The 16,568-nt window shown below is 55.4% G+C and overlaps 1 protein-coding gene across 8 annotated transcripts in view; it reads right to left on the bottom strand.

Annotated features, from left to right (window-relative positions):
• Nucleotides 1-16,055, bottom strand: part of PAX7 (paired box 7) — a 158,880-nt gene extending 142,825 nt beyond the window's left edge. The window contains exons 1-5 of one of the 8 annotated variants that reach the window (XM_085559014.1): nucleotides 15,726-16,055; nucleotides 15,350-15,552; nucleotides 12,533-12,768; nucleotides 11,860-11,986; nucleotides 9,198-9,332 (exon numbers count right to left, since the gene is read on the bottom strand). In XM_085559014.1, the coding sequence (XP_085415140.1) occupies nucleotides 9,198-9,332; nucleotides 11,860-11,986; nucleotides 12,533-12,768; nucleotides 15,350-15,434 (583 nt within the window). In that variant the 5' untranslated portion in view covers nucleotides 15,435-15,552; nucleotides 15,726-16,055. Of the gene's footprint in view, nucleotides 1-9,197; nucleotides 9,333-11,859; nucleotides 11,990-12,532; nucleotides 12,769-15,349 lie in introns of all 8 variants that reach the window. The other 7 variants (XM_085559019.1, XM_085559013.1, XM_085559018.1 and 4 more) reach the window with 7 other exon arrangements.
• Between the last annotated feature and the right edge of the window lie 513 nt (nucleotides 16,056-16,568).

Raw genomic sequence — 16,568 nt, 5'->3', positions numbered from 1 at the left:
CCCACTCCCATTCCTGCTCCTGTTCCCAGAGTCGCTCCTGCTCCCATTCCTGCTCCCGTTCCTGTTCCCACTCCCATTCCTGTTCCCGTTCCCATTCCCGCTCCTGTTCCTGCTCCCGCTCACATTCCTGTTCTTGTTCCCATTCCCGTTCCTGTTCCCATTCTCGTTCCCTTTCCCGTTCTTGTGTTCTCGTGTTCTCGTTCTCGTTCCCATTACCATTCCCATTCCCGTTCCTGCTCCCTCTCCCACTCCCACTCCCATTCCCATTCCCATTCCCATTCCCATTCCCATTCCCATTCCCACTCCGTTCCTGCTCTCACTCCCATTTCCATTCCCATTCCCATTCCCATTCCCATTCCCATTCCCATACCTGATTCCATTCCCTCTCCTGTTCCCATTCCCATTTCCATTCCCATTCCCATTCCCATTCCCATTCCTATTCCCATACCTGATTCCATTCCCTCTCCTGTTCCCATTCCTGTTCCCATTCCTGTTCCCATTCCCATTCCCTCTCCCATTCCCGTTCCTGTTCCCTCTCCCGCTCCCGTTCCCATTCCTGTTCCTGTTCCCATTCCTGTTCCCATTCCCATTCCCATTCCCGGAGCCAGCCCAGCGGGAAGCGCGGCCTCACCTCGCGCAGTCCCGCCGGAGCCGCGGCCGCTGAGCTCTGTGGGCAGCCCCTCATTCCCGCCGCCCTCGCCCACCTCGCCGTTCCCTCCCCGCTGGAATTCTGCTCTCAGCCCTGCTCGCTCTCCCCTCACCGGAGCGTCCCGAGGGGCTGCAGCTCCCCCCGAGGTCTTCCAGCCCTCCCCGAGGAGCTCCAAACCCGCCCCAAGGAGCTCCAAACTCTCCCTGAGGAGCTCCAAACTCTCCCTGAGGAGCTCCAGCCCTCCCCGAGGAGCTCCAAACTCTCCCTGAGGAGCTCCAAACTCTCCCTGAGGAGCTCCAACCTCTCCCTGAGGAGCTCCAACCCTCCCTGAGGAGCTCCAAACTACCCTGAGGAGCTCCAACCCTCCCCAAGGAGCTCCAAACTACCCTGAGGAGCTCCAACCTCTCCCTGAGGAGCTCCAACCCTCCCCAAGGAGCTCCAAACTACCCTGAGGAGCTCCAACCTCTCCCTGAGGAGCTCCAAACTACCCTGAGGAGCTCCAACCCTCCTCGAGGAGCTACAAACTACCCCGAGGAGCTCCAAACCCTTGGATCTCCAAACCCAGCCCGAGGAGCTCCAAATCCCCTCCAAGGGGACGCAGCTCCCCCCAAAGAGTTCCAAACCCTCTCTGAGGAGCTCCAAGCCCCTTTTGAGAGGTTCCAAACCCTCTCCGAGGAGCTCCAAGCCCCTTTTGAGAAGTTCCAAACCCCTTTCGAGAAGTTCCAAACCCTCTCTGAGGAGCTTCAAGCCCCTTTCGAGAAGTTCCAAACCCTCTCCAAAGAGTTCCAAACCCTCTCTGAGGAGCTCCAAACCCCTTTTGAGAGGTTCCAAACCCTCTCCGAGGAGCTCCAAACCCTTTCGAGAAGTTCCAAATCCTCTCTGAGGAGCCCCATCCCCTTTCGAGAAGTTCCAAACCCTCTCCGAGGAGCTCCAAACCCCTTTTGAGAAGTTCCAAACCCTCTCCGAGGAGCTCCAAACCCCTTTTGAGAAGTTCCAAATCCTCTCTGAGGAGCTCCAAACCCCTTTCGAGAAGTTCCAAACCCCGTCCGAGGAGCTCCAAGCCCCTTTTGAGAAGTTCCAAACCCTCTCCAAAGAGTTCCAAACCCTCTCCGAGGAGCTCCAAACCCTTTCCGAGGACTTTCCATCCCCAACCCGAGGTGCTCCAAGCCCCCCTGTCCTTCCCCACAGCCCCGAGGGCCGTTCAAATGCACGGGTCATCCCGCAGAGTATCGCCACCACCACCACCACCATCACCATCATCACCATCACCATCACCATCCTCTCCACCACCCCCTGCCCCTCTCCGAGCCCGCTCCGCTGGCGGCTCCCGCCCTCCCCGCGCCCCCCGGCCCTTCCTTCCCTGCTCGTCCCCAACTGCGGGTGACAAATGTCTTTATAAAGTGGCATTAGTGACATCCAGCTCCTTTTGTGGCGCGGCCCCGCCGAGCGCCAGCCTCGGGATGAGCCGGGAGTGAGGAGGAGGAGGAGGAGGAGGAGCAGGAGGAGCAGGAGGGGTTTTGGGGAGGGGGATCCCCCGACCCTCCCTCTCCCCGGCAAAGCCGCATCCCCATCCCAAGCTCCCTCCCGGAGCTGCACCTGCGCTTCCCAACTCCTCCATTCCTGCTTTTTCCTGGGATCAGGGGTGAGGAGGGGAGCAGGAGCCCCCCAAAACCCAGTTCGGGGGTCTGGTCCCTGTCCTGCCCCCTCGGCGCTGCCCCGCTCGGATCCTTTCCGGACCCTCTCAGCATCTCCTCGCCCCTCAGAAACCCCAGACGGGGCTGAAGTTCGGGTTGAATAAAAAATAAAATCAAATCCATTTAAAAGGCGACTGAAACCGCGTGGGGAAGAGGAGAGGGAAGCGGCAGCTGATTGAAACGGGCTTTTTCCCCCCCACTCCTTTTTAAGAATAATGCCCATAAATACGGAATATCCGCAAAGCCAGGTCTGCAGAGGGGCCTTGATTCGCTTTTTTAATTTTTATTTTTTTTTTCTCTCTCTCTTTTGTGGCAAACGCAATTTTCCCAAAGATCCTTCACCCTAATGCCGAGTCCCTCCCCGCTGTTATGTGCGCTTTAAAACCCCGCCGCGGAAATTCCCCTGAAAAAATTTGGGAAAAGCTTCTCGTGGGGGTGGAATTTGGGGAGTGGGGAGGGAGGGTGTGAAACGGCGGCGGGGGAGGGGGAGGAAGGGGAGGTTAATCCGGGTTTAACGCCGCGATGCAGTCGCAGGACCAGGGCTCGGCTGATTGTGTTATCTCTCCCCAACATTTGGGTCTCCCATATTTCACCCAGCCAAATAGCTGCGAGGGAAAAGTGCGTATGGAGGCACTCCTGACGCCTCAGGAAAATATGTTATTAATATCTAAATAACTTCCCAATACTGTCTCTAAATCTCCCCTTCGCCACTCCAGATGATGAATTCGTTTGAAGTGTTCTCCCGTCTCATCTTCGCTCTCTCTCTCTCCCCCCTCCCCTTTTTTTCCCTTTTTTTTTTTCCATACCCAGGCTTATTTCAAACTGGTAAATATCTAATTCCTTTAACCACGCTGCAGACGCGTCTCTCCCTCTCCCGCGCGCAATTCCCGCTTGGAAAAATCCTCCACGGGAGAGCGAGACCCCAGCGCGGCCTGCGGCTGCTCCTTGAGATGATTTGGGGTTAAAAGCGGGGGTTTTGGGGTTTTTTTGGGGGGGAGATCTGTCTGTTTGCAGCAGCCCCTGGATCGCGGGTTCCCCTCTCAGCCTCTCCTGCCTCCATCCACCCCTGCCGGCCCAATTAGGGCCCAAATTTGGGATTAGGGCGAGCCCTCCCCTCTTCCTTCCTGCGCGGCTCTATCGCGGCTCCATCTCCCCCCTTCGCCCCAAATTTGCTTCCTCCCCGCCCCGGGTGATGAAATCACCTCCAAAATTCCACAGCAAAGCGTTTCCCCTCCCCGCCGGGGCTCCCCCACCTGCCTCTGACCTTCCCTCCCTTTCCCCCCGCTCCAGGATGGATCCTTTTCTTCTCCCCCCAAAAAAGAGGGGGAAAAGGGAAAAAAGAAAACCCCCCAAGCCCGACCGAGCCCCGGCTCTGCAACATCTCCCCGCTGTTCCTCCTCTCGCTGCCGCACCGGCGAGCCCCGCTCGCCGCATCCTTGTCTCAAGTTTGTTTTTTGCAACGCCTCGTGTTCGATGATTCCCGTTTATTCCCCTCTCCAGCCTTATCTCGCCTCCTCTCCCCTCTCCTCCCCGTCACACTCGATTTAGGCAGGAGTTTTATCTCGCCAACATTTGCCGACTTTGTTTATGTAGCCCAGGTTCCCGTTCCCAAAAGCCACTGTTTGCCTTTGTAATTGTTATCTGTGTTTATTGTTGTACCTCATTTGTCTCAGCTTTTTTTGTGACATGTAAGCTCCGTGTGCGCCCGCATCCAGCCCCCCCTCCTCCCTCTCCCTTCTCCCTGCGTGGTTTTTTTTTTTTTCCTCTTTTTTATTCCTCTTTCCCTCTCTTCCCTTCTCCTCTCGGCCTGAAATATGCACGGAATAACTCAGCCTAAAGCCAATGAATTGCTTGACACCTCCCTATCTCTTCTCCTGCCCCCCATTATTAGAGCTGATCCCGCTCGCAACACTCACAAATCCCGCCTGGGCTCTGTTTGATTAGATTGCCAACCTTTGGTAATCCCTTGATTTGATGAAGTGTCTGCTGGCCGCCCCCCCGCGCCTCTAAACACACATTTACCGAGGAGCCGCCTGTTGGTTTTATCCCGCGCCGATTGTTCGCCGATCAATCGGCCCCGCAGCCCCGCTCCCCGCGGAACAAAGCCCCGGCCCGGCTCCGGGGGTCCCCCCGAGCTCCCTCAGAGCGGCCGGGACCCTCCGAACCTTCCCCCGCTCGCTGCGGACCCCCAAAATCCGGGCGGGAGCGGCGCTGGCAGCTCCCGGCTGGAATCGTCCCTGTCCCCCTCCCGCACCGTCCGCAGCCCCGGGAACCCCGGGCCCGCCGCGTTTTGCCCAAAATCGGAACCCCGATGCTGCTGTTCCCCCAAAATCGGAGCCATGACCCCGCTATTCCCCCCAAATCGGAACCCCGATGCCGCTGTTCCCCCAAAATCGGAGCCATGACCCCGCTGTTCCCCCAAAATTGGAGCCACGACCCCGCTGTTCCCCCCAAATCGGAACCCCGATGCCGCTGTTCCCCCAAAATCGGAGCCACGACCCCGCTGTTCCCCCAAAATCGGAGCCACGACCCCGCTGTTCCCCCAAAATCGGAACCACGACCCCGCTGTTCCCCCAAAATTAGAATCCCTATCCCACTGTTCCCCAAAATTGGAACCACGATCCTGCCTTTTCCCCAAAATCACAGCCACGACCCGCTGTTCCCCCAAAATTTGAATCCCGATCCGCTGTCCCCCCAAAATTGGAACAACGATCCTGCTGTTCCTCCAAAATTGTAAGCACGACCCCACTGGTCCCCCAAAATCGGAACCCTGATCCCGCTGTTCCCCAAAAATCGGAGCCACGATTCCACTGTTCCCCCAAAATTGGAATCCCTATCCTGCCTTTCCCCAGAATTGGAATCCCGATCCTGCTGCTCCTCAAAATTGGAACCCCGATCTCGCTGTTCCCTCAAATTAGAATCCCTATCTTGCCTTTCCCCCCAAAATCGGAACCCCGATCCCGCTGTTCCCCAAAAATCAGAGCCACGATTCCACTGTTCCCCCAAATTAGAATCCCTATCCTGCCTTTCCCCCAAAATTGGAGCCACGATCTCGCTGTTCCCCCAAAATTGGAACCCCGATCCCGCCTTTCCCCCACAATCGGACCCCTGATCCTGATGTTCCCCCAAAATTGGGATCCAAATCCCGCTGTTCCCCCAAAATCGGAACCCCGATCCCGCTGTTCCCCCAAAATCGGAACCCCGATCCCGCTGTTCCCCCAAAACCAGCCGGGGGCACACACTTAGCGGAGTGCGGAGGAGAGGGGGGAAGATTCCCTTAAAAATCCGTGTTTTCACCCCAAAAATCAAACCCGGCTGTCCCTGCGAGCATCCCCCGCACCCCGCGGGGCTCCGGGGGGACAGGCCCGGGTTTGGGGGGACACTCCGGGGACCCCCCGGCTTTGGTGTCACTCAACTCCCCCCGCCCCCTCCCCAACCCAAAATTTGGGGGTGCCCAAATTCCCCCCCGCGATGGGGAGAGCGGCGCCTGCCCTCCCTAATAAATAACCACAACCCCAAATAATAATTATAATAATAATAATAATCAACAGTAACAACAACTCGCTCTTAACAAGGAGATATATATATATAAATAAACATATATTAAAAAAAGAAAATAAAAAAAAAAACCCCAAAGTGAAGCCTCATGAATATCCGCCCAGGGCTAGCTGGAGTGAGCCGTTTAAAGATGAAAGTGCAAAGAAATAAAGGCTCAATTTAATCTGCCTTAAAACCCTTCAACTTAACGTTTGTGCTGGGAACTCAGAGAGTGAGTACTGATTGGGGATAAATACATTTCTTAGCATGCCTTGGAGCTATTACACCCTTCTCCAACACAGCTCCCTATTCAACAGCCACAGTTTTCATTACCAGCTCTAATAAGTCTTAACATTATTAAATGCCAAGCAGACGATAGAAAGAAACAGGCGCAGGGTGGAAGCTTTCTTTCCCACTTAAAAAGAGAGAGCATTTAGGGCTGTCTTCCCCCGGCTCCCCGCGAGGAGAACCCGCTTGGCAGCGGAAAAAAATTTAAAAAAAAAGATTAAAAATAAAAAAAAATTAAAAAAAAATTAAACAAGCAAAACAAAGTTGTTTGGTTTTTTTTTTTCGCCCCTTTCTCCCCGCAGCTCTCGCAGGGAGAAGTCGCGTTGGGCGTAGAAATGGAGAAAAAAAATTGAAAAAGAAAAATTTAAAAATTCACCCCACCTCCTCCTTCCCTCAAGCCGGTTTGTTTTGGTGGGAGCCACCTGGAAATGAGAATTGGGCGGAGGGAGAAGCAGCTCTGAGGAGATTTTAATTGAGGGATGTAAATCGCGGTGTTTTCCGGCAGAAATTGCGGTTTTTTCGAGCAGAAACGCGGTTTTTCCCGAGCAGAAATTAGTTTTTTTGCCGAGCAGAAACGCGGTTTTTCCCGAGCAGAAATTAGGTTTTTTCCCAATCAGAAATGTGGTTTTTTTTCCCGAGCAGAAATGCGGTTTTTCCCGAGCAGAAATTAGTTTTTTTCCCGAGCAGAAATTAGTATTTTTCCCGAGCAGAAATGCGGTTTTTTGGCGCAGAAATTTGATTTTTTTTCGTGCAGAAATTGCGTTTTTTTCCCGTGCAGTAGCTGCTGCGTTTCCCAGCGCGCAGCCGCCGCCCTCCACTGCTTTACAAGCGGGCTCATCAATTATCTTAATTGGTGCCATTAAAACTTTCCCAGGCGTTCAAATCCGCCGGGGCAGCGGCAAATTCGGAATTTGGGACGCTCCTTATGGACCCCAAAAAATCCCCGAACCCACGCGATTTTTCTCGGGGGGATTTCTCCTCGGCGCGGCCATGAACGGCAGGAAATTGGGGCAAAAATGGGGATTTTTTGCGCGGGGCCGGGGGCTGGGCGCGCTCGGAGGGAGCGCGGCGCTCCACAGGCTCCGGCCGCGGGAATTTGCCCAAATTAGCCCCCTTTCATCCCGGAACGGGGGCTCGTGTTTCATTTGTCCGCGGCCTCACCCATGAAGGCAGAAGGGAGCGTTTTGTTTTGCCTCTTGACACGCACTCCTTGCGTGCTAATCGGGGATAAAAAGCTCCCCGCTCCTTCATTCTTATTTTTTTTTAATTTTTTTTTTCCCCCTCCCTGTTCTTTTGAGGACGCGCGGAGGAAAAACAAAACAAAATAAAATAAAATCAAATAAAAACAACCAACCCGGCGCTTTCAAAAATAAAAGATATTTTTTTCCGAGCGGCGAGCCTGGTTGAAAACACAACTTAAACCCCCCCCCAAAAAAAAAAAAAAAAAATCTCCTTTCCCTCCCTCGAATAAAATTAAAAACACCCCGAAAAGGCGAGCGCGGGGGGAGCTTCTGGAGGACACAAAGGCCCCGATTTACAAATGAGCATCGCCCCTCTCCCAAATCACAGCAACATTTTGCAGCGTCCAACGGCTCGCCCTTTCTGCAGCAGCCGCTGCGATAATATTACAAAACTATCTAACAGCAGGGAGTTTTGAATAATTTATCTCCCTTTCTTCCCGTGCTCGGCCCTTTGTCCAAAAGTTTTTTCTCCTCCTCGCGGAATTTTGAATGAGAATGGACGCGCCCTCCCTCCCCCATCCCTTTACTCCGTTTTTAAGGCAGCCTCGGGTTTTTCCCCCCTTTACCCCCCTTTCTTTTTTTTTTTTTCTTTCCCTTTTTCTTTCTTTTTTCCTATTCTTTTTTTTTTTTTTTCTGTTTGCTTTTGTGGTCAGGAATCTTTTCCTTATAAAGCTTCAATAGACTCCAAGGTCTTTGTAAGTGAAGTTCATCCTCAAGGTTGGGAAAAGAAGGGGAAAAAAAAAAAAAAAAAAAAGGATAGGATCCTTAAAAAAAAAAAAGTAAAATCCTTTTTGTCACCTTCATTTCCAACTCCCGTGATGGGGGCTCGGGGGAGCCTTTTCTGCCTCAAAATTCCCCCCACGTGTCCCAAACTGGGAGAAATTTGGGAGCGGCGATGCCACAAATCCCCCAAAATCCCAACTCCGGCTCAAGCCCAGCCCGTCCTCGCTTTGCAGCAATTCGGGAGAAAACCGGAAAATCCCAACTCCCCTCTGCCCGGGACTTCCAAAATCACCGTTTTCCCCCAAAAATAGCCGTTTTCCCCCAAAAATCACCTTTTTCTCCAAAAAATCACCGTTTTCCCCCAAAAAATGCTCTCATTTTGTGCCCGAACCGAGCTGCTCCAACTGCCCCTTTCACCCTGCCGGATCTCACGGATGCGCCCTCAAAATTCCACTTTTTTTTTTTATTTTATTTTTGGATTTTTGGAACCGCCATTCCAGTTCCCACCCCCCGCATTCCCAGCTGGGAAAATTTGGGATTTTCCTGGCAGCGGGAGGGAAACGCCGCGTTTGGGAGGCGATAACGGAGCCCCGCCACCAGCGGCCTGGCTCGGAGCCTGCGCCGGGATCGTTTTCCCTGGATCATTTCCCCTGGATCGCTTTCCCTGGGTAATTTTTCCCAGGATAATTGCGGGGTGCAGCACCACTCCGGGGATCCCCCTCCTCCCCGTGTCCCCTCGTCCCTAATTGATATTGATCGGCGCCATCGGTCACCTGTCAGCCCCGGTTCCAGGGGACCACTTAGGCGAAAATCTGTTTAACAAATTCATTTACGGCCTCCGAGGTGCCTCTCCCCCCCTCCGGCCATTCCCGGCCCTTTTTTTTTTTTTTTTCTTTTTTATGGATAATTGATCCCGAGCAAAGCGCCGACAGCTCTTCCTCCTCCTGGCAGCCCCGCTCCCTGCAGGGAATTTTTTTTATTTTTAATTTTTTTTTGGGAAGAGCCAAACTCGGCGGCTCCGGAGCCACCCGCGGCGTGTCCCCGCTGTCCCCCCACGCGCGGTACCTTTGTCGCCCAGGATGCCGTCGATGCTGTGCTTGGCCTTCTTGTCGCCGTCCTCCTCCTTCTTGTCGCAGTCCTCGTCCTCCTCCTTCTTGCCGAATTTGATGCGGAGCACGCGGCTAATCGAACTCACTAAACCTCGCGCAGGCAAAGGCAGAAAGGCGAGTATAAGCTGCGGGGAAAGCGCCGGGAGCGCCGCTCCCCTCCCGCGGGCAGGATCCTGCCGAGCCCCGGGGCTCCCGCAGCGGGCTCCGCTGGCGTGGCCCAAAATCCCGCATGAGCCATCCCCACGGGCTCCGTCACCCCGCAATTCCCAAATTCCCCACAGCGGGATCTGCTGGTGTGGCCCAAAATCCCGGCATGAGCCATCCCCATGCATCACCCCGCAATTCCCAAATTCCCCACAGTGGGATCTGCTGGCATGGCCCAAAATCCCGGCATGAGCCATCCCCATGCGTCACCCCAGAATTCCCAAATTCCCCACAGTGGGATCTGCTGGCATGGCCCAAAATCCCGGCATGAGCCATCCCCATGCGTCACCCCAGAATTCCCAAATTCCCCACAGCGGGATCCTCTGGCGTGGCCCAAAGTCCCGGCATGAGCCATCCCCATGGGCTCTGTCGCCCCACAATTCCCAAATTCCCCACAGTGGGCTCCGCTGGCGTGGCCCAAAGTCCCGCATGAGCCATCCCCATGCATCACCCCGCAATTCCCAAATTCCCCACAGCGGGATCTGCTGGCACCCCCATGTCCTAAAATCCCGGCATGAGCCATCCCCACGGGCTCCGTCACCCCACAATTCCCAAATTCCCCACAGCGGGATCTGCTGGCATGGCCCAAAATCCCAGGATGAGCCACCACCATGTGCTCCGTCACCCCACAATTCCCAAATTCCCCGCAGCGGGCTCCGCTGGCATATCCCAAAATCCCAGGATGAGCCATCACCATGTGCTCCACCACCCCACAATTCCCAACGTTCCCATAGTGGGATCCGCTGGCACCCCCATGTCCCGAAGTTCTGGGATGAGCCATCACCACGGGCTCCATCACCCCAGAATTCCCAAATTCCCACAGCGGGCTCTGCTGGCGTGGCCCAAAATCCCGGGATGAGCCATCCCCACAGGCTCTATCGCCCCACAATTCCCAAATTCCCCACAGCAGGATCCTCTGGCATGGCCCAAAATCCTGGGATGAGCCATCCCCATGTGCTCCGTCACCCCACAATTCCCAAATTCCCCCCCCAGCTCCCTATCCCACAGCAGGATCCTCTGGCATGGCCCAAAGTTCTGGGATGAGCCATCACCACGGGCTCTGTCACCCCATAATTCCCAAATTTCCCACAGTGGGATCCACTGGCATGTCCCGAAGTTCTGGGATGAGCCATCCCCACGCTCCGTCACCCCATAATTCCCAAATTTCCCACAGTGGGATCCACTGGCATGTCCCGAAGTTCTGGGATGAGCCATCCCCATGCTCCGTCACCCCAGAATTCCCAAATTCCCCCAGCTCCCAAGCTGGGATGGAGCTCCGGGCCTGCTCTGAGCCACCCCAAAACCTTCAGGGACCTCAGAGCCCCGCAGGGACCCCGGACCCCAAAACCGTCCCTGCAGGCCGAGCTCCTGGATCTCGGGATCTTTCGGGATCTCATGGATCCATGAATCCAGTGGATCTCAGGACCTCGTGGATCTCTGGATCCACGGATCTAATGGACGTCCAGGGGTCTCATGGATATCTGAATCTCATGGATCTCTCAATGTCTTGGGATCTCCTGGATCTCTGAATCTCATCGATCTCCAGGTCCCTCAGGATCTCCTGGGCTTCTGAAGCCCTTGGGATCTCCTGGATCTCTGAATCCCTCAGGATCTCCTGGGCCTCTGGATCTCCTGAATATCTGAATCTCATGGATCTCTGAATGTCTTGTGATCTCCTGGATCTCCGAGTTTGATGGATCCCCAGATCCCTCGGGGACTCTGAATCTCCTGGCTTCTGAATCCCTCGGGATCTCCTGGATCTCTGAATCCCTCAGGATCTCCTGGATCTCTGAATCCCTCGGGATCTCCTGGATCTCTGAATCCCTCAGGATCTCCTGGATCTCTGAATCCCTCGGGATCTCCCGGGTCTCTGAATCCCTCAGGATCTCCTGGATCTCTGAAATCCCTCAGGATCTCCTGGCCTCTGGATCCCTCGGGATCTCCAGAGTCTCTGAATCCCTCGGGATCTCCTGGGCTTCTGAATCCCTCAGGATCTCCTGGATCTCTGAAATCCCTCAGGATCTCCTGGATCTCCGGATCCCTCGGGATCTCCACCCCATGGGGACGTTGCTCTGCAGCCCGCACAGCGCCAATCCCAGCGGGACAAAGCCAGCTCCCCTTTCCCAATTTCCCCCTTTCCCCCTGGATTTGGGGGGAGCCTCTGGGGGTCTCCCCCTGCCCCAGCATCCCCGGCTTCCCACGGAACCGGGAAAAGCTGGGAAAAGTCTTGGTTTGGCTTCATGTTTGCAGCCAGCGGGGCACAAATCGCCGCCAATCCCGGCCTTTGCTCGGGGGCTGACTTCCCCCCTCCACCCGAGCAGAGCCAGGAGGGATTTTGGAAGATTTTGGGAATCCTTTCCCGCGGGACAAGCATTCCCCGCAGCCCGGGGAGTGTGGCCAAGCTGCCTTCTCACCTGAGGGCACCGTGCTGCGGTCGCAGTGGCCGTCCTTGAGCAGCCGGTCCCGGATCTCCCAGCTGAACATCCCGGGGTTCTCCCGCTTGTATTCCTCGATTTTCTTCTCCACGTCGGGAGTCGCGACCTGCTTTTGTGCCCAAGCGGCGCCGGGGATGTCCCCGCGGGGAGGAAGGGACGGAGAGCAGGGGAAAAGCGCTTTTAATTCAAAAGAAGCAGCGCAGCCCTGCCCTGCCCGGCCGGGCTGCGGGGTTTGGGGTGGAAAAGAGGGAAATAAAGCTGGGAAAAGGCCCCGCTCCCCCAAATCCTAAAAACGGGGTGTCTGGGGGCCAGGGGAGACGGCAGGGTGGGATTAAGCTGAGCTCCGGGCAGGCGGTGCAGGGGACACTTTTTTGGGGTGTTTATGGCATTTCTTATTCCCAAAACCTCCCGGATTTCCCGCTGCCCACATCCCGCCGGCATCGCTCCAACGCGCGCCACTTGTTGCACGTGGGAGCCACAAAAAAACCCAAAAAACCCGCTTGAACCCATTCGGCACCTCCAGCTCGAGGAGGCCAAAAATCTCAATTTTATCAAAACATTTAAAAAAAAAATAAAATAACGCCGGGAAAACTTTTTGCCCCCCCCCAAAAGAGGCGGATTTTCGGGGACGCGGTGCCCGCAGCGCACTCACCCTGGGCTTGCTGCCGCCGATAGCCCCGGGCCGGATGGATCCCGTTTCTTGGTAGCGGCAGAGGATTTTGGAGACGCAGCCGTGGGAGACGCGCAGCTGCCGGGAGATCACGCAGGGCCGGATGCCGTGGTGCGCCATCTCCACGATCTTGTGGCGGATGTGGTTGGGCAGCGGGCGCCCGTTGATGAAAACCCCTCCGAGCTGGTTCACCCTGCCCTGGCCCAGCGGCGTGGACACTGCGAGGGACAGAGCGGGGAAAATCCCCCCAAAAAAAACCCAAAAAAAAACCCACGGGGAAAAGTTAAAATACAGAGGAAAATCCAGCGTGTCCTTCCCCGCACCTCCCGCTTCTCCCCCGGGATTTGGAGGTTGGAAAGAAGGGGGAAAGTGTCGCCCGTGCCCCGCGCTCCGTGTTTATCCCGGTGTTTATTTATTATTTATCCCGCTGTTTATTTATCCATCCCGGTGTTTGTTTATCCCGGCGCCACGCGTGAGGTTTTCCCACGGAAAGTGGGAAAATTAAAAATCCCCCCACCCCGAGAGGCGCGCCCGTCCCCGAGACACCCCCGGCGTGTCCATGCCTGGAAATTCGTCCGGATTTGGGATTTCGCACCTTGCTCTGAAACCCTTCCAGGCGTTTAAACCGCGAGGAGACCCAAACCCGCACAACAAAACGCTCCCAAAACTTCCCCTTTCTCCCCCAAAAAAAACCTCGCCTCCATTTACGGAGCTTCGCTTTCAAACAAACTTTTGGAAATCACCCCTGAAACACCCTCGGGGAGATTTTTTTGGGGCGGTTTTGGGGGTTTTTTTTGGGCTGCGTTCGGAGGGGATTTTACCCCGCGGCCGCTTCGCCGCCGCCTCTGCGGGCGCGGGGGCAGCGGCGGCTCCTCCGCCCCCTCCCCAATTTATCGAACACCTCGCGCGGCAGATCTCGCAGATTAATACGATTTCACAGGCTGGAAATTAAAGCGAAAAAGGAGGGGAGGGGGCAGAACTCAGCTGGGTAATTTGCGCGAGGCTGGAGGGGGCGAGCGCCAGGCGAGGCGAGGGGGGCGGATTTTTAGGGGTTTTTTATTATTATTATATATATAATTTTTTTTCTCCCCCTCCCTTCTCTCGCTACAAAGAAAAGTCGATTCCAGAAATTGCCTGGCGATTTAGCGAGAATCATGCACCGCTAATTCCGAGTCACTTTGGCCGGCGCTCCCTGGATGTATCATTATCGACAGATAACACTCGAGTGGCCAATTTTACATTCAAGAGCCGCTAAAAGCGCCGGCCGCTCTCTCCTTTCATTATTCCCAGTCATGTTGTGCAAATATTGTTGTAATCCTTTGATCCTTTCCCTTGCCGTCTGTTTTACTTCATTTGCTACAGAAAAGCACTTCAGCAAATCCCCGCGCCCTGTGTGTTTTGCAGCCTGCGTGGTTTTCCGCGGGTTTGCGATTCGCCACTTGAGCACGGGCGGGATGAAATTTTCCCCGCTTTTAATAAATGCGGCCAGAGGGGTCCCGGCTAGAAATTTGCTTTTTTTATCTCTCTCTCTTTTTTTTCCTTTTTTTTTTTTTTTTTTTTTTGGGAACGTGTGTGACAAAGGCACGGCGGAGGGAGGATGGGTGACACTCGGCGAGGTGACAGCTCCCGAGTCCCGGCCAAGGACATCATCCCGGCTTCCCGCTGCTCCCCCGGATCAAGGTTTTTATTCCTATTTTTCCCCTCCGAAAAGTTAAATCCCATCAGTTTGTTCGTTTTTTTCCCCCCGCCGCTTTGGCGCGGAGGTGAAATTGTCGGGACGTTAAAAAACCAACCCGCCAGAAAAAAAAAAAATTCCAACAAAACCCCCCCCAAAAGCAGGAGAATCTGCCCCAAAACCATCGCGGGATACCCGGGAATGTTGGAAACACGGGAAAACAGCAAAGCAAATCCCGGGAATTGGCGGCGAGCGCGGCGGGAAGGGGCCGAGTACGCGGGGTGAGAAGTTGGGAGAATTTCGGGAACCCCCCCAGGAGCGGAGCTCAGCCGCAGCCCGGCCCCAAGGGCCCCGCGGGCGATTCCAGAGGGATGGAGCGGGCTTTTAGGGATGGAGCGGGGTTTTAGGGATGGAGCGGGGCTTTTCCACACCTAAAACCCACCCCAGGTTATTCCAGAGGGACGGAGCAGCGTTTTTAGGGATGCAGCGGCTCTTTTCCAGACCTAAACTTTCACCCTGGTTATTCCAGAGGGATGGAGAGGCGCTTTTCCAGTCCTAAACCCCCTGCCCAGGTTATTCCAGAGGAATGGAGCTGCTCTTTTCCAGACCTAAACTCCCCCCAGGTTAATTCCAGAGGGATGGAGAGAGGCTTTTCCTGACCTAAACCCCCCCAGGTTATTCCAGAGGGAAGGAGCGGCGTTTTTAGGGATGGAGCGGCGCTTTTCCAGACCTAAAACCCACCCTGGTTATTCCAGAGGGATGGAGCACGGCTTTTAGGGATGGAGCAGCGTTTTTAGGGATGGAGCGGCTCTTTTCCAGCCCTAACCCCCCACCCAAGTTATTCCAGAGGGAAGGAACGGCATTTTTAGGGATGAAGCGGTGCTTTTCCAGACCCAACCACCCCAGGATTATTCCGGAGGGAAGGAACGGCGTTTTTAGGGATGGAGCGGCGCTTTTCCAGACCTAACCCCCCCAGGATTATTCCGGAGGGAAAGAACGGCGTTTTTAGGGATGGAGCGGCGCTTTTCCAGACCCAACCACCCCAGGATTATTCCGGAGAGAAGGAGCGGCGTTTTTCCAGCCCCAGCCCTCCCCGGGCTCTTCTCCCGGTTTTCCAGACCTACCTTCCAGCGGGAAGCCGGTGCGGGGGTAGTTCTGCCCCGGCGCCGGGCGCATCATCCGCGGCACCGTCCCGGGCAGCGCTGCCATGGTCGGGGGGCGGCGGCGGCCGAGGGGCTCCGGTACGGACCGGGGCTGGGGGCAACACCGGGCACAACCGGGAGAGCTGCGGGGCCGCCTCCTCCGACCTTCCCAGCCCTTGCAGCGGCTGCAAAACAAGGGAGAAAATCTGGGGCTCCGAGCGCGGAAAAAAAAAATTTAAATTAAAAAAAAAAAAAAAATCCCGACAACGATTCAAAAAAAAACAAAAAATCAGCGGAAAAATCCAAACGCTGCAACGCTCGGGATGAAAAGGGTGGGGATAGAGGGGGGATCACCCACCAGAAATTCCCGGGAAAGTTTGGGGCTTGTGTCCCGAGCGGCCGCTCCGCTGGAATGTCACCCGGGAGGAGCAGGCACAGCCAAAGTTGCCTGGAGCTGGGCTGGGCTTGGGGCTGGCTCGGGGCTGGTTTAGGGCTGGTTTAGGGCTGGTTTAGGGCTGGTTTAGGGCTGGTTTAGGGCTGGTTTAGGGCTGGTTCGGGGGGCAGAGCGGGGGGAGCCGCGGCCCCCCGGATTCGCTCCGTGCGCTGCGGTTCTTCCTCCTCGCGGCGCGGTTGTGGCAGCGCTGGAGGAGGAGGAGGAGGAGGAGGAGGAGGAGGAGGAGGAGGAGGAGGAGGAGGAGGAGGAGGAGGCTGAAGTTGCTCCGGCGGGGAAGTTGGGGCGGTGGGAAGGACGGGCGGGCTCTGATAGGCTCCGGCTCCTTTCTTTGATGGGAAGGGGGATCCGCGCCCGGCCCCGGCACCAATGGGAGCGGAGCCCCGCGCTCCTTCCCAGAGGTTTTTTCATTTTTTTGAGATGTTTTTTGCTCATTCTCAGCCGCCTCGTGGAAAGCTGGGGTGTCCCTCGAGCGGGTGGGAAAGATTTGGGGTGAAACACAGCAGGAAAAAAAATCAACATTTGCGGGGTTGTGGGTGTTTATGGGATTATTTTTGGTGGTTTTTTTTCTGGAATTTTTTAGGGTTTTTTTCCCCCCTAAGAAGATTCCAGGAGGGAAAAAGCGGGCGGGGCATGTGTTGAGACCGGCTCGGGGTGGGGGGAATTGCGGCGTGGATTGAAAAATGAAATAAAATAAAATAATGCAAGTTTAAAAAAATAATGGAGGCAAAATAAGATTGAAAAAAAAAT

The sequence above is a fragment of the Lonchura striata genome, chromosome 21 (assembly GCF_050655825.1).
Source record: "Lonchura striata isolate lonStrDom1 chromosome 21, ASM5065582v1, whole genome shotgun sequence".
NCBI classification, from domain to species: domain Eukaryota; kingdom Metazoa; phylum Chordata; class Aves; order Passeriformes; family Estrildidae; genus Lonchura; species Lonchura striata.
The sequence above is the reverse complement of the archived record's forward strand: the minus strand, read 5'-3'. Positions and strand labels throughout refer to the sequence as shown.